This window comes from Strix uralensis, chromosome 2 (assembly GCF_047716275.1).
Source record: "Strix uralensis isolate ZFMK-TIS-50842 chromosome 2, bStrUra1, whole genome shotgun sequence".
NCBI classification, from domain to species: domain Eukaryota; kingdom Metazoa; phylum Chordata; class Aves; order Strigiformes; family Strigidae; genus Strix; species Strix uralensis.
The window spans coordinates 70,544,772-70,572,541 of record NC_133973.1 but is presented as its reverse complement, the minus strand read 5'-3'; the positions used below and the strand labels follow the sequence as shown (position 1 = coordinate 70,572,541).

General features: G+C 43.3%; 1 protein-coding gene across 3 annotated transcripts in view; it reads right to left on the bottom strand.

Moving 5' to 3' along the window:
• GRTP1 (growth hormone regulated TBC protein 1) overlaps positions 1-11,218 on the bottom strand; it is a 39,012-nt gene extending 27,794 nt beyond the window's left edge. For 2 of the 3 annotated variants that reach the window (XM_074859214.1, XM_074859211.1), the window contains exons 1-4: positions 11,046-11,218; positions 9,057-9,208; positions 1,793-1,951; positions 1,177-1,239 (exon numbers count right to left, since the gene is read on the bottom strand). In XM_074859214.1, the coding sequence (XP_074715315.1) occupies positions 1,177-1,239; positions 1,793-1,951; positions 9,057-9,208; positions 11,046-11,083 (412 nt within the window). In that variant the 5' untranslated portion in view covers positions 11,084-11,218. The remainder of the gene's footprint in view (positions 1-1,176; positions 1,240-1,792; positions 1,952-9,056; positions 9,209-11,045) is intronic. The other variant, XM_074859213.1, reaches the window with a different exon arrangement.
• Between the last annotated feature and the right edge of the window lie 16,552 nt (positions 11,219-27,770).

The following is a 27,770-nucleotide window of genomic DNA, read 5'->3' as shown; positions in this document are numbered from 1 at the left end:
CCATCTCTCATATGTTCACATTGTTTCTTCCTTTCTGAAGGGAAACCTATCACTCTGGAGTCTGAGGTCCTCTTAATTTTTTTTCCCCTCCAATAAAACCCTCCAACCCATTTTTCTTTATCCCTTCCCTCACTTGCTCCTTGTTAGTTTTCTCTTCGGCAGTTTTCCAATCAATGCAGTAGCTCTTCCAAAAATTTATTTTCTCCATAATTCACAAATAGATATTTATTTTCTTCCATTATTTTTCCTCCCCCGGAGAAATATTTTTATTTCATGGCATAACCTGTGTGAAAAGCCTCCCACTGTCATGATATGATCTTTCATGTCATTGTCTATTACTGGAAAAGAAATTGTTTGCAACTCTCTCCTGCAGCAATTGTACCCCAACTGAATACAGTTAGATCTTTCCCCAGGCCCTTTCCAAGGCTGGCTTTGGAAACTCATCTTAGTAGCTCCCTCTGTATTCAGTTAGAGCTCTACTGTTTCTAGTGTTGAGCAGGATATGAGCCTGAAAATTTCTGGCTAGTCTTCATATTTGTAGGAACATGAAAGTTTATGCTCCAAAATGCCTTACTAAGGCGTGTAGTCCCAAAAGCCCACAGAGTTACTGCTGTTGTGAGGAGAGGTGGAGGAGAAACTCAGCATAAAACAAGAAGTGTTCAGATGGTTATGCAGCTTGAATAAAAATCCGTAAAACCCCAACTTTAACTACCTGGCTTTTTCAAGAGGAAAAAGATTACAACTGCACCTGCCATTGTAAGATAACAAACTTCAGCGCTGTGCTTGTCCAGAGCACAGCCCAACCTCTTGACTCATTAATTGGGCAATTCAACCAATATCAGCTTCTCTACAAAAGGTCTGCTGCAGCAGGTTGAAAAGTTTCAGGACAAATATCAGTTACATCAAACTCATACTTGGTTATCCTCCCCTACTGCCTCTTTTAAACACCCAGTGGGCCAGTCTACAGTCTGGCTTCCCTAATATCCTGTCATCAATATTAGCCACTGATCAATGTTGACAGACAGCATACATGAAACTGGATTAGTAGCAGAGGGGTATTTCTTCTCCTACACTTCCCTTCTTTCAGGGATTTACATTTAGTGTTTAGGATTTCATGCATCAAGTAGATTACCCCACTCGTCAGTTTATCAAATTCCTTTTTAAATCAGTTCATACCTCTGGCCTCAGCAGCACCCTCCAGTAACAAGTGCCACAATTCAGTGATATGCTCTTCTAGACCTGCAGCATGACAAATTTCATTCAGTGTCCTTGGTTCTTACGTTACAAGAAACAAATGACAATTGCTCCCTGTTCACCCTCTCTACACCATTTATAATTCATACAGCTGTATCAGCAGCTTTTTCTCAGCAGTCTTCTTGAAGCTGAAATCCTAGCATTCTTCACCTGCCTCATACAGACACTGTACATCTTCAGCCATCCCTGCTGCTCTTCTAGTGTCTTATTGGGACAGAAGGAAGGAGAAATAGACCCTAAGGCAGGTCTCATGGTACAAAGTTACAACTCTTCAACTACTTAGGGAGATGATGTAATAACATTTTCTAGTTTGTTCTCTGTTCTTTCCCAAATAATTTCTAATCTTTCTTAATGCTTTTGACCACATGATGAACGTGGAAAGATCCGTGCTGTTAAAGAGCTTAGGGCTAAACTAATTTACATGTTAATTCAGCACTTAAACCACTACTACAGAAACCTATGTTTTCCATGACATAACTTGATCTTTAAGGACATAGGACAGATAAACACAGATAAACAGTGTTATCAAGACAATAACCTGTTTTGATTGCTTCAACAAGCTTGTCATTCTTCTCTTCTTCAAGCAGTCTGTGGTAATACCCAGGGTTTTGTTCCATGTTGGCTTGGGCCCCACTCACGATCATCCAGATCAATGCACGGTGTTCATTGGGGATGCCTTTCCTGATATATCTCTTCACTGAAAAACAAGAAGTTTGGGGGGTTTTTTTGAAATAAATAAAAGAATCCAGCTGTATTTCTCTTTCAGAAATGAGCAACAGAAAGTTAAGAAGTCACAGGAAAACTCTTGAGTAGAGATTATGATGCTCTCTCCCCTATGCTGCCATTTAGGATAAGCGTTTCCTTCTCAGCTACATGGTATACTTCAGATTCACTCCTAAATTCTTGCCACTCAGACCCTCCACACAGATCGCCAGACCCAGGCTTTCCTCCCTCTTCTGTTCCCCCATTAGGGTTTTGAATCCTTTCTTCTTCTTCTTCCTGGCTTTCTGGATATGAAAAGCAAAGTTTCCCCTTAATCTTTGTCCTTTTTCACCCAGACAAGCACTGACTTTTCCTTTCGCTACATTACCAATGGCCTCTGACATGACAGCCCCCTCCATTTCCTTGGTTATGCTCTAGCATAAATGGCTACGTTAACATAATCCTAGGATTTCAGTTTAGCACCTAACTACTGAAATCACAGGAGAAACTGATAAATATGAAATATGTGGCTACTGTCTAAATGAGCCTCTGGAAGAACTGGAGATATGAGCGAGCAGCAGATTCTTTTTCCTAGAATAACTGGGGAAGTCTTTTCAAATCTAAAGTAGCTCTTATCTCCTGCATCACATTCATCACCAGGGTATGCTTTGGGGGTTTAAGCAGATGATTCAGTGTAAATAACTAGGATGCAAGATTGCAGGAAGAAGCATCAGGCTAATGACAGCCAAAGCAGCTTCCTCCTGGGAATGGCATGCAAATAAGGAGCCAATGCTGCTCATTGGTACATAATCCTAAATCAGCATTAACCCTTCTGACCCCAAAGGACAGCTGAATGTTTGAGATCCTTCTGCTCTTTCCAGGGAGAACAAACTAACAAAGGAATTCAACATTTATTAGTAAATGAATGAGACTGTATCAATTAGAATTTAGGGAGGAGAAGTCAATACTCTATGAGACTCAAATGAGAGTGGAGATTTTGCTTTCACTCCCCCCCCCCCCCCCCCCCAATATCATTACCTAATCTGGTTTTATCCAATCACAAAGATCTGTAACTCAAGATAAACACTGCCTGCATTAAAGGCCTTAAAACAGCAGAGTGAAACATTTTACAACACCTCAGCTAGCCACCTTCTAAATACATTCCACCTGCCTATGCTTTAGGAGCCCAAGCTGCTTTCCCAGTGTCAAGAGAGAGATCCGTGCAACTCTAATGGGCATTTCACCCACCTAAAATCTGGTACTTCCTCTCAGAGAAACACTCCTACCCTTCACATTTGCAGTAAACACCATGGTGCAGTTTAGCTTTTTGCTGAGGATTTATACTATGGGTTACAGTCTCCACTGTTCTAGCTGTAAAGTAACTTTTAACTACAACCTTCTTTTAGACAGACTGGAAATAATTTACTTGTTTCCATGGTTGTTAAATAATCCCCACTTCATGGTTTTTTTACAAGATTTTAAACTCTAATGCTCAGGAAATCCTGTAGACAGACACAGCAAATGCAGGAATGAATATGAGGAACCAGTTGCATTTAGGTCAACAAGAAGAGACATTCGGATGAGCCTGCAAATGTCTCTAGAAGCAAACTTACTGGCTAAATTACTTGATTATCATATTCTAATATATAATTCCAATGGTAATTTTTTCTGGAACAACTATCAATTCTAAAAGCAGAGCCAACATCCACATCCAACAATACACATTAAATTTAAGAGAACCAGGGACAAGCCTTTGACACTGGCACAAGGGGGAAGCAGCCCTGCAGCACAGCATACACTCATTATTTCTCAGCGTCATCGTTCTCATGGTAATAGACAGCCAGAGGCTTGTATTGCCCCAAGTGACTACCTACCCCAGCTCCCTCACTCCCTGAGGAATGGAAAAAGCCCTTTACACAGTGCTTTTCTTCCTCATACCATTATCATACTTGCCAGGATCTGCAAACTGACATACAGAAGCAGCAAAGTAGTTTTGAAAATAAGGACAGTTGCAATTTAATGTTTTATATATACATATATGTGTCATATTCCATACATAAAGATGTTTTATACAAATATTTATTTTGTTTTCTATAGACCTTCTTCCACATTAACCTCAGGAACTAAAAAGCCCACAACAGTCCACACCGCAGAATATCCTCCCACTGTGACATTTAAGAAGCTTTCACAGATGAAGCCGGATTCCGCATGTGTCTCCAATCACACATCTGACTCCCAACTGTAAACCAAGGGCTTGATCTCAAAAGTAGCACTGTTGAATACCACCGAGCCCTGCGTATCCACATGCAGAATCACTCCCAGGGCAACCACAGTGCACATAACACAGTCTGAGCTTTAAAACATGCGTAACAAAGAAATATCTTTAGGTGAAATTTTTGCCACTTCATTAACAAAATACAGAATATCAATTTTTAAGCAAATCAAAGCAGTCTTAATTCCATTACCTCTGACACTCAGTGTCAGTTCCTGCAGGTTGAGAGTCACACTTCATCAATATGTTTATCTTGTAACAAGAAAAAACAGCTACATGATAGGGTAGTAGTCTAGAAGTGCTGATAAATACCCAAAGTAACTTCAAGAGAAAAATATGCAGAAAATAACATTTTTCAAGACTGTGCACTACTTATAGTAATAAGATCTAAAAAGAAGCAAATAATTTTAAACCTGCCTGTCCTTGTTTAATGGTAGAATACGAGAATTTTGGAGGTTTCTGCTTCTAGATAAAGTTGTATTTACCTTTTCCTTCTATTAACATTGTTTCACTCTACACCATAGACTAAGTTTATGTAGGAAAGCCCCTTTTAAAAACAAAGAATATCTTGTCTAAAATACTGGAAGAGTGTGATTTTTGAGAAGCATCTGTGCTCTTCAGATATTTTTTCAGTTACTAACAATTACTGTTGAACGTTGAGGAAACTAACTTGGACTCTAGAGGAAAAATTATACAAAAGAGCTGAAAACAGCATACAACAAGAACTTTAAAGTTTTATTTTATGAATACATTACAGAAGAAACAAAGTAGATCTGTGCTGTAAATGTTCAGGTTACAAACACAAGAACTGACTTTCTAAGACGCTCCTTCCTTCCTCCAACCCCTGGGCTGGAACAGAAGAGCTCCTGTTATAACTACTGTTCAGTACCATTACCTTCACCTTTCACTGTATTTTTTCAGCTTCAAAGACTAGAAAGCACTTTCTGCTACTGGTCAGTTTTGACTAATCCACTTACAACCACATTCTTTTACGTAGCACACTTTTGGTCAGAATTAAGCTACTTTGGGCAATTACATCAGACGGTTTGTTGCCCACCTACAAACAAGCCAGAGCAGAAAGCTGTCTTTTGGTCCCAGATAGCAGCTGAGGGAAGAAATGCAAAAATTAAAGGTTCTCAGTAGTGGTGGAGAGAGAGGAGGCAAGTGACTGAACACGGACTGAAAATTCACACGTGCAGAGGAAACAGTGAAGGTAACAAGGGTAGAGATGGAAACAAAATACCAGAAAATAATGAAAAGGAAGAGACTGGAGCAGGGGCAAAAGGAACTGTCAGCCAAAATTCTCATGACTCGCCCTGCCGGGAGGCTGTAATCCAAAACAACAGGATACACTGCTTAATTACTGTTGTTAAAATGTAGTCTAATTATATTTCTTTACAGTAGAACAGAATTATACACATACATACCACCCTGGATGCAAGGCAAACACAGTACCATGTGAACACACCACATTTCCAAACTCTAAAACGAACACAAGTCATCGCTTCTTCCTGTTCACGCGGACAGGAATTACAAGCTTCTCTGTGTGTAAAGACAAATGGGTGTGGAGCTACCGAGATACCACACTTATGATGCCTCCCTCACATCTACTCACAGCAGGATGCATTTTGAAAAGGCCCCAGCAGAACTCAGAATAAGGATATGGGTTCGCAGATACAGCTACTGCATTTGGGGGGGAAGCGGCAAATCAAATATTCTTCAGTTCTAGCTTATGGCTGACTTGCAGCAGAAGGGGAAGTTAATCAGAACCAGCAGCTCCTGAGCAAAGCTTCAGAGCAATGAAGTCAGGTCGTGGAGGAGGGAAATTCAGTGCATCACCAGGCAGACCTTCTGCTATCTGACTGCCTGCAAGGAAATCACTGCAGGCTCATCTTGCAGGATAAAGCACATGCCTAAACAACTGCTTACATAATTCATATGCCACAAACTTCAATCTTAATACTGATGTAAGAAGGGAAGTATTTAAAGATCAGTAATTGTACAGGTTAACCTGTTGCTCTCCTCTCCTGAGGTATCAGTTGAGGATAATGTGAAAAGCTTATTTTAACAACTTTGAATTTACACTCACACTACATTTCCTCAACATTACTTATTCCAGTCACTCTCCTTAGAGTTACATATTACACATATACATGAGAATACATAGTCTACAAATTCAAGTATCTTTAGCAAAAGTTAGTAATGCCAAAGATGATGCACCAGCCTGTGAGGGCTTGCTACAGTCAAGAGCCACTGCCTGTGTCCACATGGTGGATTTATGGTATCCCATTTTTCACAAACAATAGCTTGTTAGGGACTATTAAAACCACATTAATTACATGGCTAGTGGGGCAGCATGATCATCAGTACTGAAGCCTGGTAGGCAAGTTGAGAGATTGGGTCAAAGTTTTGGCTCCAAAATAAGACCAAAGGTATTCACACTGTTTGTATCACAGTAGTATTCTGTGTCTACAATGCTGGAACAGGGAACACAAGCAAAGAGAAACGTAACTAACTCACAGAAACTGCTAAAAGCTGCCATTGTCACAGTTCATGCATTTTAGGACAAGATGGAGATGAATCAAAACCTGAGATTATTTCTTCACAACAACTAGAAAACTAAGTTCTGCAGAATCTCAAAATCCTCACTAATTCAAAATACTGCACAGTTATCACTATATTCAAACTCAACATCCTAAACAAAAGCATCTTTACATTTGGAAGAAAAAAAGAAGAGAGTAGTGGTGTCCCCCAGGGCTCGGTTTTGGGGCCACTCCTGTTTAACGTCTTTACTGACGATCTAGACAAGGGGATTGAGTGCACCCTCAGTAAGTTTGCAGATGACACCAAGTTGGGTGGGAGTGTTGATCTGCTCGAGGGTAGGGAGGCTCTGCAGAGAGACCTGGACAGGCTGAAGCGGTGGGCTAAGGCCAACTGTATGAGCTTCAATAAGGCCAAATGCCAGGTGCTGCACTTGGGCCACAACAACCCCCAGCAGCACTACAGGCTTGGGGAGGAGTGGCTGGAAAGCTGCCAGTCAGAGAGGGACCTGGGGGTGTTGACTGACAGCCAGCTGAACAGGAGCCAGCAGTGTGCCCAGGTGGCCAAGAAGGCCAATGGCATCCTGGCTTGTATCAGAAATAGCGTGGCCAGCAGGGACAGGGAAGTGATCTTACCCCTGTACTCGGCACTGGTGAGGCCGCACCTCGATTACTGTGTTCAGTTTTGGGCCCCTCACTACAAAAAGGACATTGAATTACTCGAGCGTGTCCAGAGAAGGGCAACGAAGCTGGTGAAGGGTCTGGAGCACATGTCGTAGGAGGAGCGGCTGAGGGAACTGGGGTTGTTTAGTCTGGAGAAGAGGAGGCTGAGGGGAGACCTCATCGCCCTCTACAGCTACCTGAAAGGAGGCTGCAGAGAGCTGGGGATGAGTCTCTTTAACCAAGGGAATGGCCTCAAGTTGCGCCAGGGAAGGTTTAGACTAGATATTAGGAAGCATTTCTTTACAGAATGGGTAGTCAGGTGTTGGAATGGGCTGCCCAGGGAGGTGGTGGAGTCCCCATCCCTGGAAGTGTTTAAGAGTCGGGTCGACATAGCGCTGAGGGATATGGTGTAGTTGGGAACTGTCAATGTTAGGTTAATGGTTGGACTGGATGATCTTCAAGGTCTTTTCCAACCTAGACGATTCTGTGATTCTGTGAATTAGCTACTTTCTGGTTAGCAGTATATGATCTAGCAGCTATAACTCAAACCTACATTTCTGGGATTCCTCAGCCTTAAAATGGACATCCATACACTAAATACACTGTTATATTTAAAATATCTCATTAGTTATCATCCCATTCTTGGTGCCAAGAAAAAAAAAAGACCCCAAAACAACAAACCCACCAGCATTAGCAGTCAAAGTCTGCACTTGAAGCACAGCTCCAAATACTCAGCAGCTATGTTACAGTCAGTACCTGATTAACTTTTGCTTAGTTTTACTCTAACATACTATAGAGTACTCTGCCCAACTCTGAAAGACTCCCAAGAGAAAGCAAGCTGAATAGCATCATTAAGAGCAAAGATGAAACTTTAGATGCTTATATGAAAAAAAATAAGCCAGAGTAAGTGTGGCAGGAAAAACCCCAACCCTTTAGTTTCACAGGATTCTCTGCCACCTTCTGACTCCATTTATTTCTCCCTGTCTCTCTTACAAGATAAAAGATTACTAGAGGTTTTCTTGCTTTTTGAAGTGGCCATTAACAGTTCCATCAGCATTTTATCCAATGTTTCATTAGCTCCTGCATTAATTTTACTTTCTTTACATCATAAGGCATTTAGCATCAGTTCTTAGTATGTACTTTTTTAGCTGTGTGGTGAACATCATTTTACAAAAAGAGGATAAGGAGAGCTAGAAAATCTCAGCAATCTAAACAACAGTCAAAGAGTCAGCAACTGAGAGCCCTTAACATCCTGATCCCTGTGGTTCAAGACAGTGTCTTCTACATAATCTTATGTCTTTTTAAAGAGAGCACAGAGCAGAGTACAATACAACAAACAGCTGTAAAACCACATCTTGAAGTGCCAGTGCCCATAATCCCTGGGTTACAGATGTAATAAAATATTAGAGCATATGCCAAAGGAGTACTCTTTCCTAAGCTTTAAATCAAATCAACAATCCCCCTAACAGCAGCACACTTACTTATGTATTATTACTGTTTATACCACTGTTTTTTATTTGAAGGCAAAAATAGTATTTAACGTTCAAAACCACAAACCAATTTAATAAAATTTATATTGGTTCCAACATAATGCACTTTTACCTATAAATAGACATACATCTTACCTTTTAAACTCTTCTGTATACTCTTATTCCCTTTTAGGAGCTTGGACCATTTTATTGCTCTTCTAGTGAGTACCACTAGATATCTGGAAAAGAATGCTTCATAGGATGCATAATCAAAGTCTTCTGGCCTTTCAAACCCATATGAATCAACCCTACAAAATAAAAAAGAATTCTTGTACAAATGTTTCTACGTATCTACAGCTGGAAAAAAAAAAAAGATATATGCAAGTATGCTTTAAATAACTTCCAGTTGCTATTTCTAAAAGCAGCTCAAAACTCCCTCTTCCCAACAAAAACCTACTTTACACAAACTGCTACACTTCGTTTAGCATATCAAAGCTGTTTAAGCAAATGAATTTAAACATGCACTGTTCAGTCAATTTTAGAGCTTTCACTACTTCTAGAAGTAAGGAGCTGTTAGAGCAAAGGATCTGTTGTGTGCAAAACTGACCCAAATTATGACCACACAGAAGTCTGGGAGGTACTTTTCTCCACAATACCAACAAACGGTTGAAAAGTATGAAGGTATAGCACAACAGCTCAAACATGGCCTGAACTCTCCTTCCACACAGTTCTGCACAGAAAAATGACAACAAAATGTACAAGTGTAACAAGTTACAAAGATTATTTTTAAAAGGGGTAATTTCTGAAATCAGCTTCATTAAAGTATACAGCTTGGGAAAAACACATAAATCCTTGTGTCAATCTACCTTCTTCATATGTAGTTTCAAAAATGCTTATTTTATTAACCATTTTTCAACGTTACAGCACATTATCTCGGGCAGTATGACACTGATGAAGTTTAAGAACTGCAAATCTGATTCTGTTTTAGCTTGATATATCAAGTCACCTTGCTAAACTAGATTTATGGCAACTTCCCAGGATGCTGTATACCTGCCAATTACCACCTGAGTACAGAACACTCATAGGCTTCGCAGAAGTCAAACAGGCAGACGGGTCTGTCTGTCCATGCAGAAAAGTCTGCGAGACAGACATCGAGGCTCAACTTCCAAAAACACTGCCCATTTCATTCATGGAGAAGGAATTTGCCCATGGTGCAGCACCGGCACAGCCTTGGGTAAACTCCGGCTCACGGGATCGTCACGGGTAGTAAAGCATGAATCAGAAGAGGAACATTTTAATATTCAGACCTCAAATTGGTATTATCTAATGGGCAGTTAGAAAAGTATTCGCGTACACCTCAAATCTGAGGCAAAATACACAGGTGTAAAAAACACCGAAATCCCCAACACAGGTTCCTCTAAAAACACCGAACATGAAAATGCTCACAAAAGCCTAACGCCTGCATGCACACACATCTCATATTTATGACTGCCACCGTCGAGGCAGCAAGCACGGATTAATTTCATGCTCAACTCCATTCCTGAGGTAGAAAGGGAAAATAAAGAGTCAGGAAGTCCGGTTTTAAGGAAGTTACCTTCCCTAACCTGCCCCCAGGCAGGGACGGTGCCCTGACGCTGGGTCTGTGCGGGGCTTTCCCCGCGGCTGGCGGCCTCCCCCACCCCCCGCAGCCCCCTCGGCCATTTCCCGCCGGCCCCGGCCGTTACCTGCGGCCGCCCCCTCACAAGCCCAAGCGCTCGGGAGGAATGTCTTGCTCTCCCCGGATTACCCGGCTCCAAACTTCACCCTCCCTGCCCCAGCCCTTCGTGTTTCTCGGCAAGATACCAGCAGGGGAAAAGGCTAATTTAAGGGACTACCAAAAAACCCAAACTCCCTGCAGGGCACTGAGAGCCACCGCTCCTGCTACCGGCTCGCTGCCTCCCTCAGTCAGTGCTGCGGATTTATAGGAAAGTTGTAAAAGCCACATTTTTAGATGTCACACTCCCCACACCCCGAGAGAGCCCAGGTGGGAGCGGGCCGCGGCCGGTCCCGGCTGGGGAGGGGGGGGCACGCCGGGCCCCCCTGCGGGCCGCTGCCGGGCGCCCGGCCCTGGCGAGCGGAAGCCCCCACCGCCGCCGGCAGCCCTACCTGTACGCCCAGTCCCGCCCGTCCTCTCGCCTCTCCATCGGCCTCTCCCCCCCCACGGCGGGGAGCGCGGCGCCTCGGCCGCGGGGTGGGCGCTCCTCAGGCCGAGCCGCGCCGCGGCCGAGGCCCCACACGGAGCAGCTCCCGAGTTCAACTCTCCTGCCGCCCTCCGAGGGGCGGGGGCGGCCGCCGGGTCCCGCCTCCCCCGCCAGGGGCCGGGCGGTTCCGTGCCCGCGGGGCCGGGCGGCGGAGAGGCGGTTCCCCCCCCCCCCCCCCCCCCCGCCTCACCTCACCTGCGCGGCCCCGCTCTCCGCCGCTCCGCCGGGCGGGGGTCCTGGGGAGGGGGGCGGGAGGGAAACGGGCAACTCGGCAGCAGAGAGATGTTGATCTGATTCTGGTACCGTTTTAGATTTGTGTGTTTCACATTCCTGTCACGTCCTGGGGAAAACGCAAGTATTTTAGCGCGAGAGAAATGTCTCGCTAACACAGGGTGAGAGTGGCTGCGGGTGAGGCCCGTCAAACCGAAGGAATTTCTCCATAACCAGCGGGAAGAGGTGGTCGTGTTAGTATTTAAGTTCAATTGGTTGGTTTGGGCTTTTTTTCCCCCCCAAACCCTCGTACTCTTCCATTTAATTTCCCCAAATAATTTGTGAAAGTCGATGCTTTCTTACACTGAAATATCACCAACTTTAGCTTCTGCTGACTTAGTTTCCACTAATGATAATTTTAAAATCATTTAAATAATAAATGGCAGGTTGCCAAAAACGTGGAGTAATAATACCCAAAATTATACTCGAAAAGGCTTCCCCATTTCCAGAATCCGCCTCTAACATTAGCACACTGCTCTTTGTCTTCAGAGGTGTGGAACAAACCCCAAAACCCACATGGACTCTGCCCTACCTGCCTGCCAGCAGCTTAATTCGTAACACACTGCGTAACAGAAGGGAGAGAGCGAAATTATATCCCTGCTTGTCCTTTTTGAATCAAGTTCTGACTTTGCACCCAGCAAAGCACTTGGAAAATTACAGCTACTGCCAGGGAAACATTATCTCGTTCAGCCAGCGAGTAAAAGTTGCTGAAGACAACAGATGGGATTTCACAAGGGAGATCAACAGTTGCTCCCTCCCAGCACACTCCTCGAGAAAGCTACCTCCTCTCTGTGGGATCAAAGACAATCACCCACACAGAAATGTGGAAGTAGTTCGGCTCCAATGGCAGGAAAAAAATACAAAGATTCATACTTGGTTTAACTGCCATCACAGGGGTGTAAAAGTTTGTGATTGTTCAGCAAAATGTAATTTTTTTTTTTTTTTGGTGGGAAAATTCTGTGCTTTTGCAGGCATAGGGCTTCTCCTGCAGGAGGGTGGTCCCGCTCGAATTACTGTGCGGCGTCACGAACACACTTGGGTACTGGCAGGACTGGAACCTGATTACAAACCAGCCCGGGGAGGGCCGGCCGGTGCCTGTGCCAAGCCTGTGCTTTGACATCCCGCCAGCGTTGCCTTGGCGGAGTGTAGGCAGAGGCACGCTCTGCAAACAGCTCTGCCCCAGTGACTTGGTCAAAGTCGCATAGAAAATCCTTGGCAGAGCTGTGAATAGAAGGAGGCGATGCTGTCCCACGGAAAAGAAGAAGGAAGCCTCAGTTAGGCAGAATACCCCCTTCTCCCCCAAATCCTGAAACCACAGGCTTGTTGGTAACAGGGTTATACTTCACCTGACAAGACCAGGCTCTTTGGTGCATATTCCTTTTAAAATGGATCCGTCAAAAGTTCCCTGCAAACAGCAGATTGTTTCTGCGATTAATTAAGGGTACATCTGCAGTGCATCAAGGGTAGCCTTGTGTATACCACAGTGCATTTTCACTGTCAGCAAGCCTTAAATGTTGTATACAGTTTCTGTTGCTCTAACACAAGCATAACAACTGTGTGGTTCACTCAGATTTATGCATTTCACACAAAGGCTCATATTAAGAAACTTCACGTAACTACTGTTAAGGAAGCTACTTAGAATGTTAATTGATTAATAGAAATAATTCCTACCTTTCAGTGCAAGAATTGGATCCCCATATTGTGCCTGATAATACGAACCAGCCTACTGTCTGGCAATAGATAATACCTTGATTGTCTTTCACAGGGTATCAATGCTGCTCTCTTCTGGGCAGATTGTATCATGCTGCTTTTAAAGGCATTCAAAGAAACTGATGCATAAACCCTCTAATCTGAAAACTACTTGGCGTTGTGATCAGCAGAAAAGGATACTATTTACTTTTGATCCTTTAGTTCTGAAAGAGTTTGTGGCAGTGGCAGAGGCAGAGTGCAGGAGGGACACTTAGATGATGTTCAGGCCAGCAAAGCTCACAGCTTTCCTACCTACCACATGGCACAAAGGAAATGTACCTTATGTAACTTTTTTCCCCCCTTTTGCATCTGAACCTCATCCCTGACATTTTTACGTAATCATGAACGTGTCTGGTAGAAATTCCCATCCCGCTGCTGCCAGAATAAGTCCTTAAAATAGTGACTTCCCTTTAAGGGTAGGCATTTAGATGTGTTCCCTGCAAAGGCAGATGAAGACAGCAGACAAGTGTTTCACAGGCTGAGGCATTCAAAGCTTCACTTATACCCTGTATTTTAGGGAGCAAGGCTTCCCTATCTGTGTTTGCAGAGCAGTTATTGGTAAATAACAATACCAGCAAAATTTTCAGCCTTATCCGGAATTAGTCTGGGGTGGCTTTACGCTTCCCAAAGCTGTGAAATGTGTGCTACACCACGTATGCTTGATGTATCAGCAGTGCTAAAACGTGGTCCAGCCTGTCACATACCACCCCAAGGCCACTGTTACTTTTAAGCAGAACTGGAGCAGGAGCATCAGGAGAAAGCCTTTGATAATATTTGTGCCTGAAAGTATTTCCTTGGCTGCCTGTGGGGGCCATAAGGATTCTTTATCCATCCAAGAATGAAAGAAATATATTATTTTGTGTATCATAAATGTGTCAGTTTTCCTGCCCAAGGTTCTTTTCAGTGGCTACAGTGAGGTCCAAGAAATTGTTAGGAGGAAGCAAAGCGCAATAGGACCAAGAAAGGGATAAGGTGTGTGTGGATACAGAAGGTGTGTGTGGATATAGTGTGCCTACTATTTTTGAGATAGCATGAGTGAGTCTGTTCATTGAGAAATACCAGTGAGAAACACCATTCCGAGCAAAGTTATCAGCTGTGCTTTTCCAGATCCAGACAGTAAGGTTTTAAAAAACCCCTAACCACTCAGAAAATGGTTAATAGCCCCTGTTCAGAAAATGTGAATGCAGCAGCATTGGAGAAGAGATAAAACGATAATTCTTGCTAGCGGCTGGGTGTTGTAGTATCCCAAATAAACGATGAAAGTCCCACAGCATACGTGGCTTCCCTAGCTTGTGTGATTTGTCATCCAGCCACCTAGCTTTGTGTCTGTATTTAGTAAACCATGCCACGCAAGCGTACCCTGCTTTGTTGGATCTCTACTCTGCATTCATTTGGCTTGAGTTACTGTCCCATGACATGAAAAAAATCTGCTACTCCATACTTGGGGAAAACAGTTTAGATTAAGCAGATTTGGCAGTATAGAAATATCCAGTAAGAAGTAAACACATGTGTGTGTATATACATATATATTTTTTAACTACTGCAAGTCTGTGTTCTAACCTAGGAACAATGTGTTCCAGCACTAGACAACTCATTCAGCTAGTGAAGTTAAGGAATGCCACCATCACATCCAGACACTTTTGGTTCCTGTTACAACCAGCTACCTACTAAGTTTAGTCAACCTTCACCTATGTATGGATTGAGGCTGTGAACAGGTAATGAAATGCTGAACTTGCTCCATATTTTTGTCCCAGAAAATTGCATCATGCTTACACAATTATAGTCTGCAGGCCTGATTAAACCTGTTCAAGTGAATTGTTCCAACAGCAGTCACTGAACTTCAGAACAGAGTGCGTAACAAGGACAGAAACGTATTTTTAAAAGTTAATTTCCTCTGTTCCCTGAAGGCTTCACAGCTTCATGTCTATGAAGGTTACTAGCTAGTAGGGCGAGTTACAAATCCACATATAGTCTGGGAAGTGCCAGTATTTTGATTATTCTCAGTATGACTGTGGCCCCAGGAGTCAAAGCATACTGATATGAGCAACTATAAAAAGGAACTCTAAAGCTTGCTGCAAACTGCTGCAGCTGCCTGGAGAATAAACATTACCCATGGAAATCTCTGCAAAAAGGTTTCTGCACTCAGCTGCCATCCTCCAGCTGCATCGGAAAAGAAGGCTTGAGGCTGTAAGTGACAATGCTAGAAACAACAGGGAAAGAGAAATAATATGGTAATGCCCTCAGTGTGAAAAACACGGCAAAATTATATGTCAAAACTGATATGGAAAAAAATACTCAAACATTATTAGCAGGAAGAGTTCCTAAGACAGGGACAAGGATGTCCTTAGAAAAACATCAGTAACTATCACAGACCAGTAACCCAATGGTATGGAACTGAGTAAACCAAAAGAGAGATTCATAGTGGCTAATTACTTGATGAGTCTAGCTAAAGTCAGGCTGTAATTCTGTAAAACACGTTTGTTATTTCAACTGACAAAATGAAGTATTTTCTAGATGGTTTTGTTCTGCCTGTTTTGTTTTTCGTTATCTACTTGAATGATCGTGAGGGGTATGCTGAAAACACCTTAAATTCCTGCTGATGATGTTTACTTTCCTGATTGCAAGAAGGCTTATAACTGAACTTTGAAATTTAGCAGGGAGAGATGACAGACAAGACTGGAGATTATTAACTCTTTCTTACTTCTCCCATCCCTTTTTCTTTTTTGTCCCTATTTGTGAAAATATCATGCCTAGCAAATCCGACAACTCCAAGATCTACTGATTAGGGATGGGGTTTAACCTGGATGTTCTCTTGCTGTCTACTATGATTTTACATTTATTGCTAGTTCAGAAATGTGAAGGCAAACCTTCTCCAGGCCTTCAGTTGCCTCTGCATTAGGACTCCTGTAAGGACTCTCATTTCAGTTGTCTCAAACAACATCCTATTCCATAATGAGCTGGCAGAGTTGTCATTACAGGTATTTAAATACAATCATTGCATGTAAATACAGAGTGTTAACTGAGAAGAACGTTATCTATTTCACTTAGTTGTCTCTATGCAGTTAAGGGTTTCTCTAAAAATCATGCATGGAGGAAAAAATCCTTAAAGTAACGACACAGTTTGGTGTAAAAAGAAGAAGGTATAGCTACCCATTAAGGAAGAAACATCCATTTCTCACATGGAATAAGGCAGGATTTTTCCAGGATCATTGATAATTTTAAGTTTCTGTAATTAAATACTATTTCATACTGGATAGGTACAAGGGTACCGAGTTCAGGTCAGATCAGCAAATTCCCTTTCTGTAAGTTCGCAGCTTTGGAGCGCTGAACTAACAAAAGGTGACATCCTCCCAAGGAGGCTGTTCTTCACTGTAGCTTTCTGCATGTTTATTCCCTACATATTTTTCAAACTCACAGGCTGAAAGAAAAATAAGAAGTTTTGTGAAAATCCAAATTTGGGTTTGACAGCAGGAGTAACTGAAGCTTCTTTGAACTGCAAGGTTATAGCAACAACCATCTGTACAGATATGCCTCAGAATTAACATGTGATATAGGCTGAAGTATCATGTTTTTAAATTCCTTTGAAAGGTAAGAATCTTTGATTGCAACATCTAGGATCAAATTATGACTTCCCTCTGTCTTACTTTGTCAGGTTACAGATTATATCACATAACTAATACTGGAAGAAAAATTAAATTCTCATTCTGTGTTAATTTGCAGATAAATGTCCTGCAAACACTAACGTTATCGTTAGCTGATACATTGTCAAAACTGAAATTACTTAATTTAAATTTCTTTTTTTTATTTCAGGTACTTCTGACACTGTTTTTTCCTGTCTTAAAGTAATCAGATTGAGAAGGGATGTGTAGCACTGAAAACTATCAGCAACATTTTGGTATTTCCATGGTTTGCTGTGTGAGTGGTTACAAAAATAATGTGTTCTCAGCAGCTATTTGATTCTTTTTTCCATTGAAAGTGTAGCTCACATGACAACAATACACCAGATTTTTTTTCTCAACTGAGTAATTTTATTTTATCTATGTGTGAACTCACAAGAATTATAGAACTTAATTTGCTGTTATTATCCCTTGAGCCATAACAATCACTGCTTATGACAGTGCTGCAAATTTGTATTACTACTGCAACAGGCACCTTCTATTTCTGTATCTTCATATTTCTCAGCAACATATTTTTCAAGAATTTTCTTCTCAGAAACTCCAATAGTATTATTTTTATAATAATTTCCTTTACATACATCTCATCACTACCAGTCCTTCATGAGCAATTTATAAACTTCTGAACACAGTCAAGTAAGCTTTATGATAATTATTATCTTTCCTGATCTATGCAAGGTTATTTTTTTCATGTGGTTGCAAAAGTGCAAGCATCTTCTTATCAGATGTTGATGGGAAATTGTTGATGGAAAATTGACCATAGTTATAATTCACATGTAGATGTAAATCAACCCATCAAAATGCATAACTAATATTTAGAATGGACATTAGACCATTACAGTTTTGCCTGCTGTGGACATGCCTTGTAGGGCCCTGGATGCTCTGCCCCACTCAGTTACAATTTAGCCCATGATATCTACATGTGATGAAACCATTTAACATTCCAAAGAATAAGTCTGTAAGTAGTTCCAGCTGCAATTCTCTTAACTATGCTGTTCTGGAAATATCTCTCAGACATAGCTTTCTGCATTTTGATGCCGGCATACATGCCCTGTATAAAATTTGATGAGAATTACAGACTTTGAGTATTTAATGGTTCTTTATATGTGTGCAGCAGATTAGTTTGTGTAAATGAAACAAGTTTCGGCAAAGAAAGCTCAGATTCAATCCCACAAAATTCACCAGGATGGTGGGGGGGGAAAGGCTGAGTGTTCGTCATGCCTCTCTTAATAATTTTCAGTTCTTTGTTTCAGCCTGTCCCAGTCCCCAGGGTTCAAACAGCCATGACAGTGCAAGACCAGAGAGTGTACAAATCACTCAAGGAGAGGAGATGATTCTTCTCCAAGTGTGAAAAACTCTCACTCAGGCCTTCACCCAAGTAAAAAAGGTGATTTCTCTTTCCAGCTCCAGTGCCCAGCTCTAAAGCCCGCTCAAGGCTTGGAGCCCCCCAGGGCTCAACATGGGGTTGCTGAACCAGAAGAAACACTGCTGGGAAGCTCTATCACTCTTTCTATCCAGAAATATCCAATCTCTGCATGAAGGAACCAGCTGGCACTCACAAAATATGTTAGATGTGGCTGTTCTGTCTCTCACATGGCATTTCTTTGCTTGTGTTACCAAAAAAAAATAGAGTCTGGGAGCTATATGTTAAAACAGGCCAGGTCTTAAATGTGAAGGTACAGCCACAGTTTTACTTCACATTTGAGTAGTCAGGGAAAGCAAATGTGAAAGAGATGGAAGTAGAGAGAAAGCAAGTTCAGCCTTCCATCCAGTAAAGAAAATTGATGGTGCACTGGATATTGTGCAGAACACTGCAGTTTTCTCCCTGCACATCACAGGATCAAATATATCTTGCAGCAAAATTGCAAGTCTAGCACCTATATGCAAGCTGACAATCAAATGGTCAGATACCAGGAAGATGAACAACTTCCTGAGAACTTCCACCCAGTGCTTCAGAAAGAAAAAGACAAGAGTTTCCACAAAGGGGAAGGACTCAGCCCTTCGAAGTACACCGTCAGTATTGATCAGCATGACTGGGACTTATTTGTGTGGAAAAACACTGGTGGCCCACATGGAAAAACACTTTTGATTGCAGTGCCTGCATTTTAGAGTACTGATGTGTGGTTACTACAAGGGGTGGGTAGTGTTCACAGTGTCGTTTCTAGTATGAAACAAATGCCAGATTAGCAAGGTGTTGTATTTCCCACAGCAATGATAGCGTGTCCCTGGCAATACCATTCATATTCCCAGGAGAGAAAGCTAACTCTGGTCCTTGCAGTCAGGCTTATGTGGTGATAATAAACCTCACAGTTGCTGTCAAGGGTCCTCACAAAGGGGACACTTGTAATAAAACAAGAGACGGCTCCGTTGGACTGTTTTCTGGGAATAAATAACAATTAGGTAACACTTACATAAGAATCAATGACTGGTTTTAGTTTTTCAATGGTCTGATTTTCCGCTCGAGGACCCTTCCGTATCCTTTGTAAATACACTCTCCTGTGCGTAACTGGCTTTTGCAACTTGCACTTCCCTGACCCACAGAGGAATCCCTTCAGATGTTTGGGTCTGGACTGCATTTAACACTTCTCGGTAAACACTTTTTGAAAACCAGTGGAGTAACATCAAATAATATTTGAGAAATTTGCAGCACATGATTACAAAGAGGAAAGCTGTGAATGCTGAAATGTTGATAATAAGGACATGCAAGATGCATATCTTGTCACTTCTGTTTTAGCAATTGCCTTTAATTAAGCTAAAAACCTATGTTGTCCCAATGCATCTGGGATCTCCTCCCTGAATGTACGTGCTTCAATACAGTAATTGAGTTGATGGTCTGTAGTGTGAAAGATGGATAAAAATAGTTCCGAAGAAGGTGAGGCAAAATCTGTCTTTGATGAGTGTGAGAAGAGATGAGGCAGGACACCACAGAGAATCACTGCATCAGGATTTTTGCAGTTCTAATTTGAACATGGCTATTTTCAGAGGACCTGTTGTACATACCAACAACACTAATGACTACCAGCAGAAATAACCGTGTTTCTAGAGCCAGTGACAATGTGTACAGCTCTCAGGATTTAGCAAAAGCACGTTTTTTGCCAAGTAGGCATTAAGTAATTTATTCCTTTCATTCCCATCAAATTGAATGATGCTTTTATTTTACCTCTCTTTCCCTTTGGGCTGCCATTTTTAAAAATAAAACTGTGTGGAACAAAGGACTTAAAAGTAGGGCCTGAGAGGTTTCCACAGGCAAAATTAGCCTGAGATAAATGAGTGGTGTGAAGCCAACCTAAGAGCAAGCATGTGTGGAGTGCAAAGAGATGGGTGGCTCAGGGGATATTAGGCTGGGCCAGTTCAGTTGGGTACAGGATCTGACTGCCCAGGATGGGTGAGAAATTACAATTATTAATGTTTAAATCTGATAGAGGAGGGTAAGAAGGTGTAGTGCAAAGACACCAGTCAGAGCACCGCTTCCCCATGAGTATTCCCTACTGGAATATTCAAAGGCAGTCCTGGGAGGTGAGTTTGTGCTTTAAAGTGTGAAAGCAGTTTAATTACCTGAATTCCTATCTGTTACCTTTTACCTCTGGAGATTAATTTTACAGCCTTCTCACTGTTTAATGGAGTGAATGGCTTTTCTACAAAACTGATTTTTTTTTTTTTTTGTTATGGATGGTAACCGTGATTTCCTATTGCCTTATTTTTATTGCTATTCTGTGGTGCTTCTGACATTCTGGGAAGCAAGGTGATCCCTGCCAAGAAACTTGTCTCCCTCGTTACTTAATCCTGAGAACAGCAGAGAGCAAGACTCCTGTAATCTCTAGCAGGGTACACGCAAACACATTTGCCATATAAATCCACATTCAGCTGTCAGAAGGGCATCCTGAGCTGGGCCAGAATAAGGGAGCTGTCTGTACTGGGTTTGCATGGCAAGGTTTTGGTAGCAGGGCAGCTACAGGGGTGGCTTCTGTGAGAAGCTGCTAGAAGCTTCCCCCATGTCCGATAGAGCCAATGCCAGCTGGCTCCAAGATGGACCCGCCACTGGCCAAGGCTGAGCCCATCGGCTATGGTGATAGTGCCTCTGGGATAACGTATTTAAGAAGGGGAAAAAACCCCCTAGGCAATGGCAACTGCAGCCAGAGAGAGGAATAAGAATATGTGAGAGGAACAACTCTGCAGACACCAAGGTCAGTGAAGAAGGAGAGGGAGGAGATACTCCAGGCAGAACCTGTGGATCCCTGGGGAGAGTAGCCCACACTGGAGCAGGTTTGCTGGCAGGACTTGTGACCCTGTGGGTGACCCATGCTGGAGCAGTTTGTTCCTGAGGGACTGCACCCCGTGGAAGGGGTGCCCACACTGGAGCAGATCGTGAAGGACTGGAGCCCACGGGAAGGACTCATGTTGGAGAGTTTGTGGAGGACCCACACTGGAGCAGGGGAAGAGTGTGAGGAGTCGTCCCCCTGAGGAGGAAGGAGTGGCAGAGACAATGGGTGATGAACTGACCGCAACTCCCATTCCCTGTTCCGCTGCACCACTGGAGGGGAGGAGGTAGAGAAATTGGGAGTGAAGTTAAGCACGTGAAGAAGGAAGGCTTGAGGGGAAGGTGTTTAGAGATTTGTTTTATTTTTAATTACCCTTCTCTGATCTGACCAGCAATAAATTAAGTTACTTTTCCCAAGCTGAGTCTGTTTTGACTGTGACGGTAATTAGTGAGTGATCTCTCCCTGTCCTTATCTCTACCCACATGCCTTTCGTTATATTTTCTCTCCTCTGTCCAGTTGAGGAGGGGGAGTGATAGAGCTGCTTTGGTGGGCACCTGGTGTACAGCCCAGGTCAACCCACCACACTATCACAGGGCATTATTACTTCTGTCTTTGCCAAGGGCAGCTTTCTTATCACCATTTATTGTTAGCAAGCTGTTTGCTCACAGATCTGCCCACAGTGCTGACTGATAATAACCATAAGTGATAAAGCAGCCTTGTTTAAAAAAGATTCTGACTAGCTGTGATGGCTGGGGAATGCAAATTGAATGGCAAGCAGTGGGGGGTCAGAGAGAACACTTTGATCTATGCTTGCAGCAGAAAAACAGCCAAAGAAATAACTGTGCAAATGCTACTGGGGAACGTCAAAAGGGCCTTGAAGTAAATCATGGAGGATTTGATTGTTGATCTCAGCAAAACCCTTCTTGAGTCTGGAAAATGGAAAGAAAGGGCCAGATCCTACAAAATGCAGGGGCTCTGGCTAGGCAGAGCCACTTTGCTGTTGGTTTGTGTTCAGTGCAGCTACTGAGGCCACTGCAGACATGACATCAAAACCCTTTACACTGAAGTGGCAGAACTTTGCAGAAATCTGACAGGGGACCCTCCAAAATGACGTGTGGAGTGGAGGGAGCTGGTGCCTTCACTGGAGAGAGATAGCCAGCGTTGCAGTCTTCCTCTCAGGCCTGCACCACCACATCATCTCTGTGACAGCAAACCCTGGGATTATTTTCGTCAGCAGTAATCTGAGGCAGCAGTCAAATGATTTCTGTCCTGTAAGATATAAAAGTACTCTCTGTGCCAAGTGGTAACGGGGCTTTAAGACCCCAATGCCCTGGTCTTCCTAAGAACCTGTAGCAACTTCACTCTCAGCTGAGCCTGGAAGCCCTGTGTGCGTTGGGAAAGGCAGAGGTAATGGCATAGAGAGTCTTGCAACTTGCAAGGAGGTTTAGTCAGCCGAAAATGCTGAATTTTTTCAGCTAAAAAATGCTGTGCATGCAAAGGGAATGCCCCCAGGCTAGTGAAATATGCTAGTGAGGTATTGCCTCTGCTCCCCTTAGCTCTGCCCCCATGGCACACAAACTGTTGGTCAAAGACAAGCTATTAAGACCTAGAAATGGAATCTCTGGGTTGCTGGAGAGAGGAGGTACTAAGTGCTGCTCTTTGCCAGCAACATGGTCTTCTGAGCATAAATCAGAAAGTTTTCCTCTTTATTACCACTCAGCCTTTGCTGTGCATTGCTCCTTTCCTGGTATTGTAGAAAACCTCCACCCTCTTCTGTGGTCCGCAGCTGCTTGCTGGCTCAGAGGACATCCCTGCAGCAGCACCCAAGCAGCTCCAATCGCAGCAGCAGCCTTGCAGCACTGGGTGTCGGGCATGCAGAGGAAAAACCACAGGCAAATACACCCACCTATGTATCCAGGCTCTTGCAAAACTCACCCATTCCCTGTGGGCAAGTGGGGAACAGTGGTGATGGTGGCAGAGCAAGGGGTACTTATCTGGTCTTGCAGTTTGTAGAGATGAACACAATGGCAGAGCTCATGCCTATAACAGGCCTGGCTTATTTGCAGTGTGTTTATGGTCTGATAGCTGAGATAGCATCCTCCTGCAATGCTGGAAATGTCAGAGGGGACGCTGCTACCTCCTTTGTAGGTTTACTGGCAGCAGCAGCAGCAGCTGCCTTTGCCTTGTGCTGCCCAGGGCTCCAAGATGGAGAGGATCCTGCCTTCCTTCCACCCAGGGCTCCTCCTGAAGCTTGGGTGACGGCAGCAGAGGGAAAGTCCTAGGCTATCCAGGGAGGAGTGGGTACTGCACTGGAGAACAGGAGCCATGGAAAAATGCCCCCTCAAATGTTTTAGTTATTTGGGCACCAAATTATTATCAGATTTGAGATTTGCAGCCAGAAAGCAATATGTATGCACATTTGTGTAGCTGATCAAAACAGTGCATTGAAAATGGTTTCTTTTGAATGGCTGTGAGTGCTTTAAAAAAGTAACCGCGAAGCTTCAGAATGGAAAGATTACTACCTTACTAAAACCTGTTTGTTTTAGGGGTTTTCCCAGGAATTAATGAGCAGCTGCATTTTGGAAAGACATTCCTACTCATGTGGCTCTTGGGAGGACTCAGAAATCTTTATTGAAAAATAACTGGAAAATTTGACCCACAGAGCAAGTTCTCTGTGTTTCTTGGAAACGCATGATTCACATTCCAGCCTCATTTTGTAGCCCTTGGACAGGACAGAAATGTAAGGATAAAGGTAGGAAAGTGGAAAGGAAGAGAGGGAAGCCAGCAATAGGAAATGCATGTGTCACAGGACGAGCTTAGCGGAGTTTCCATGTGGGCAGTCAGGGAAAAACCTGTATTCTTGTGTCTATTAAAAGTACTCTTTTCAACTTTGTATTTTTACTTTTGTGAAGTATTCATATGTTTATTTTTGTGAATTGATGAAGGAGTCCAGATGAGTTTAAAACACAGACATGGATTCTGAAAAACAGATATGGAAACCATGTTTTCCTAAAGGCATGTGATGATTCAGTGGGGCCCAGACTCAAAATTTTTTACCTCCTCGGAGAATTTAGCTCATGGTGACATAGAGATCAGTAATGCTGCAAGTCATTGCTTGAGTCTTAGTCTTGGACCTTGCTGTGGAACCTTTGGAATCAAGCAGTCAATGTGGGTATCTCTTAATTCATGTCTGTGTATTACTAAAGACCATAGGGGGGACAAGAAAATGATAGGATGATCATCACATACCTTTACTTCACCTCCTGGAAGAGCAATGTTAATGATTTTGTGCTGTGGACTGCAGCTGCTGCTGAAGTGGGTGGTGAAGTTCCCTATTTCTATTGCAAATAGTAATGTTTAATGATCAGCCAAAGTAGTAATAATAGCATCTTCAGGGTCATATCTTCATGCCTAGTAAACAGCTGGTCATGCACACAAAATTAAGCATATGGGAGAGCTGTTAAGGAGCATGAAGAGTTAGTTCTTAGCTATCTGTTTTTTCAGATTCCTTTAAGGATGCAGGGCTTTCCCCCATCTTGTCAGCAAACAGCCACGTCTCCAAATGGCAAACTCGCCATCTGCAGGCCAGCAAGACAACTCACAAGGACCGGGGAACAAAACAGCCCCACAAGCTCAAGGACACCTTGCTTACGGTGGTCTTAGGGTTTCCTCTCCTTTTATACACCAGTTAGCAAAAGGAAATCGCTCTTTGGGTGCTATCCTAAATTTTAGAGTGTCTGTCTCCAGAGGTTTATCCTATGCCAGTGGATTGTTTAAAAAATATCTAAAAAATTGAACTTCATGTTCTTCTTCACCAGACTTTTTCTACCCTTGCTAGTGGTCTCCTCATGCCTGGTCCCACCTGCAAGGAGGGAGCACGCTGCAGGGCTCCTGCCCCCTTCGGCTTCCCAGCCCAGGCCTTAATACCCTCCCCTGCTACTAGAAATCAACACCGGTTTCCCCATGAAACGTGGTTTTGATTGGAACATACTGTTTCTTAAGCATATTTTTTTCCATGAAAACACGTTTGATTTTTGAAAGATACCAAAACACGGTGTTTCAGGAAGTTTGAGCTTTCTTTGTCAGGCTGGAGGAACATTACTGGAATGCATTTTTCTATTTAAAATAAATTTTAAGGAGAAAGGTTACCTTATTTCAGTGGCTGTCTTGTAGTGCTCAGGATCACAGTCACATCCAATTAACAGTAAAAAGTCAAAATCAAAAGATTTTTATAATATTGTTTCCATTCAGCCCTTTAAAAAAGAAAGAAGAGGAAACTGAGGCAACCTCAGTTTCACCCCATTTCGAATAAAAGCTATCTCAAAGCTGCCAAAAGGAAAACACACATAGTCAGCTCCCCCAACAACAGAAGGGTTTGTAAGCACCAGAGAGGAACCAGAGAACCTGCAGCCCTGTCTTTGCCAGCCCTGTGTAAGCCATGCCCTAAATACCATCATGCAACATGCTAATGAGAAACAGCAGAGCCTTGTTATTGCTATGCCTCCTGCCCATAATTCACTGTGCATTTGGCCCCACTGGTCCTAACAACTGTGAGGGAAACCCAAGCCTGTCTGCCATGGCCTCCTCTGGCTCTTATCAGAGGTTTGGTTGTGGTCTTGTTCCACCTAGAGCTTCTGCTGCAGAGGGAGCTGCCCTGATGCTGAAGAATTACGAGGAGGTCAGTCACCAGGTGAGGGGCTGCCCAGCTAACCTGTCAGAGCTTTGGGGTCCTGTTGCTGCTGGCTGACTTACTACACTCTTACAATCCTTCATCAGTTACAGGGCACTCAAAGAATTTTAACAATCTTTATGGAGGCTGTCATGATCTCATGGCCTTCAGAATTGATGCTGGACTGTTCTTCAGCCCCTAGGAAGCAGACAATTATCTCATCATAGTTTAGCCCCTGAGATTTGCAAACAGCTGATTTTTCATTTTAACATGCGTTTCTAAAGGAGAAAGTATAAAGAAAGACCTGATTTTGCATTTTTGTTTGCCTAGAGTTGGGTGCTAGTGGTGTACATTGGAGAGCAGTGGTCATTTATTTTAAAAAGATATTTTAAAAAGTTGGTGGACCAATTTTTTAATGCAAAATTAGGTGTCAGTGTTAGCATGTTTGAAAGCGAGCACCCAGAGGTTGTGTCTGTGCCACGTGTCAGCTTCCAGGTGAATTCTGAAAATGAGGGCCTGAAGTTAATAGGAAATAATAAATGTAATCTTCAGTTTGAGTTTCAACATTGCCTGGAAGCTTCAAGGAAGCTCTTGGTTGCAGTCAGGTAGATGGTATATCTGCATACATACACTTGTTGCAGACTACCATGACTCAAAGAACTTACATATCACATATACAAAGACAGTCACCAAGGTAAGGGGAAAAAATCATTCATTCCCGTTATGCAGATGGAGAAGCAAGGTATAGAAAGAAGCTGATTCTTTTGATATGAGAAAGATTTACTCTACTGGGGGGGGGGGGGGGGGTGGAATCAAGACTTACCTGTGTTTTCATTATATTTTCTTAGGAACAGCTTGTGCTTAAGTGCTTGTTCCCATGTTGTACTTGTACAGGTCTGTTTCTTCTAATTAGTGACATTCAGCTTCATACTCGCTCCTGCCAGGAATCTTGCTCCCACACACTTTACACACACCCTTTTTGCCTTTTTCAAACATGGGTTGTACGAGCCAGCAAAGAGAAACACCAGAGGAACATCAGAAGTCCCCAGGCAACTGCTAGCATCAGTTTGAGTTGCAGCTCCACCAAATATACAGCTGAAAAAGTGTTGCCTCTGTACGGGATCACTCTGATAACCTGCGTGCTCACATGGGTTGTCTCCCACTGCAGCTCTGCCCACTCTCCACTGCAATTCTCCTGCTCAGTGGCCATCTCACCTACACATGTCACCTGGAGAATTAACGCTGAAAGAGCCGAAGTGGAGACGAGGATCTGCGGTGTTGGTTTTGGAAGAGGAGTCAGATGCACAGGACAACGGTGACTGTGGGTGGGCAGCCTCTGCCCTGGTTTCCTTGTGCTGCTCGCACCCAGGCGGTGGGCCCAGGCTGTGTGCTTGCCAGACCCTGGCCACAGCTGGCACCCGAGCTCCCCAGTGCCTACAAAGTATGTCCTCTGTTTTGCAGGTGGAATGCATGGAGGGATTAAGTGCTGATGACTGCACAGTTTGTGACAAGAAAGAACAGAACTAAACTCGGCTCCTCCAAAACATTTTCAAAGGGGGCAAGGTGAATCCTCATCAAGATTCCTCTCTTCCCTTCACCAGCATTTGTGGGAGCAGAAGAAAGGCCCAGCTCAGGCAAGGGCTAGGAGTATCCCCAGGGTTTGCTCCTCACAGGCTAGCTCCAGATTTGGCCAGCTGCTCCGGCAAGCAGCAGGCAGGGCTGGAGCGCTTGCAGGTCACCCTGGACCACTCTGTGGGTAACTATTTCCACGTTCAAAGGTTCAGTTTTGCTTGAGTTTTGTGGTCTGGAGGGGACAGCATCCAGCAATCTCAACAGTAAATGCTGGTTTCCTACTCCTTCCTGTTATATATGAAGGAGTAGCTGTCCAAGGCCTTTCTGCAGCTCTAATGCACTAATGCAGCCACCAGGTTACTGGCTTCTCCTGCCAGCCTTGAATCACAGATAGCCAAACCTGATCCAGCCCTGCTGTGGCACCAGATTCATTTCAG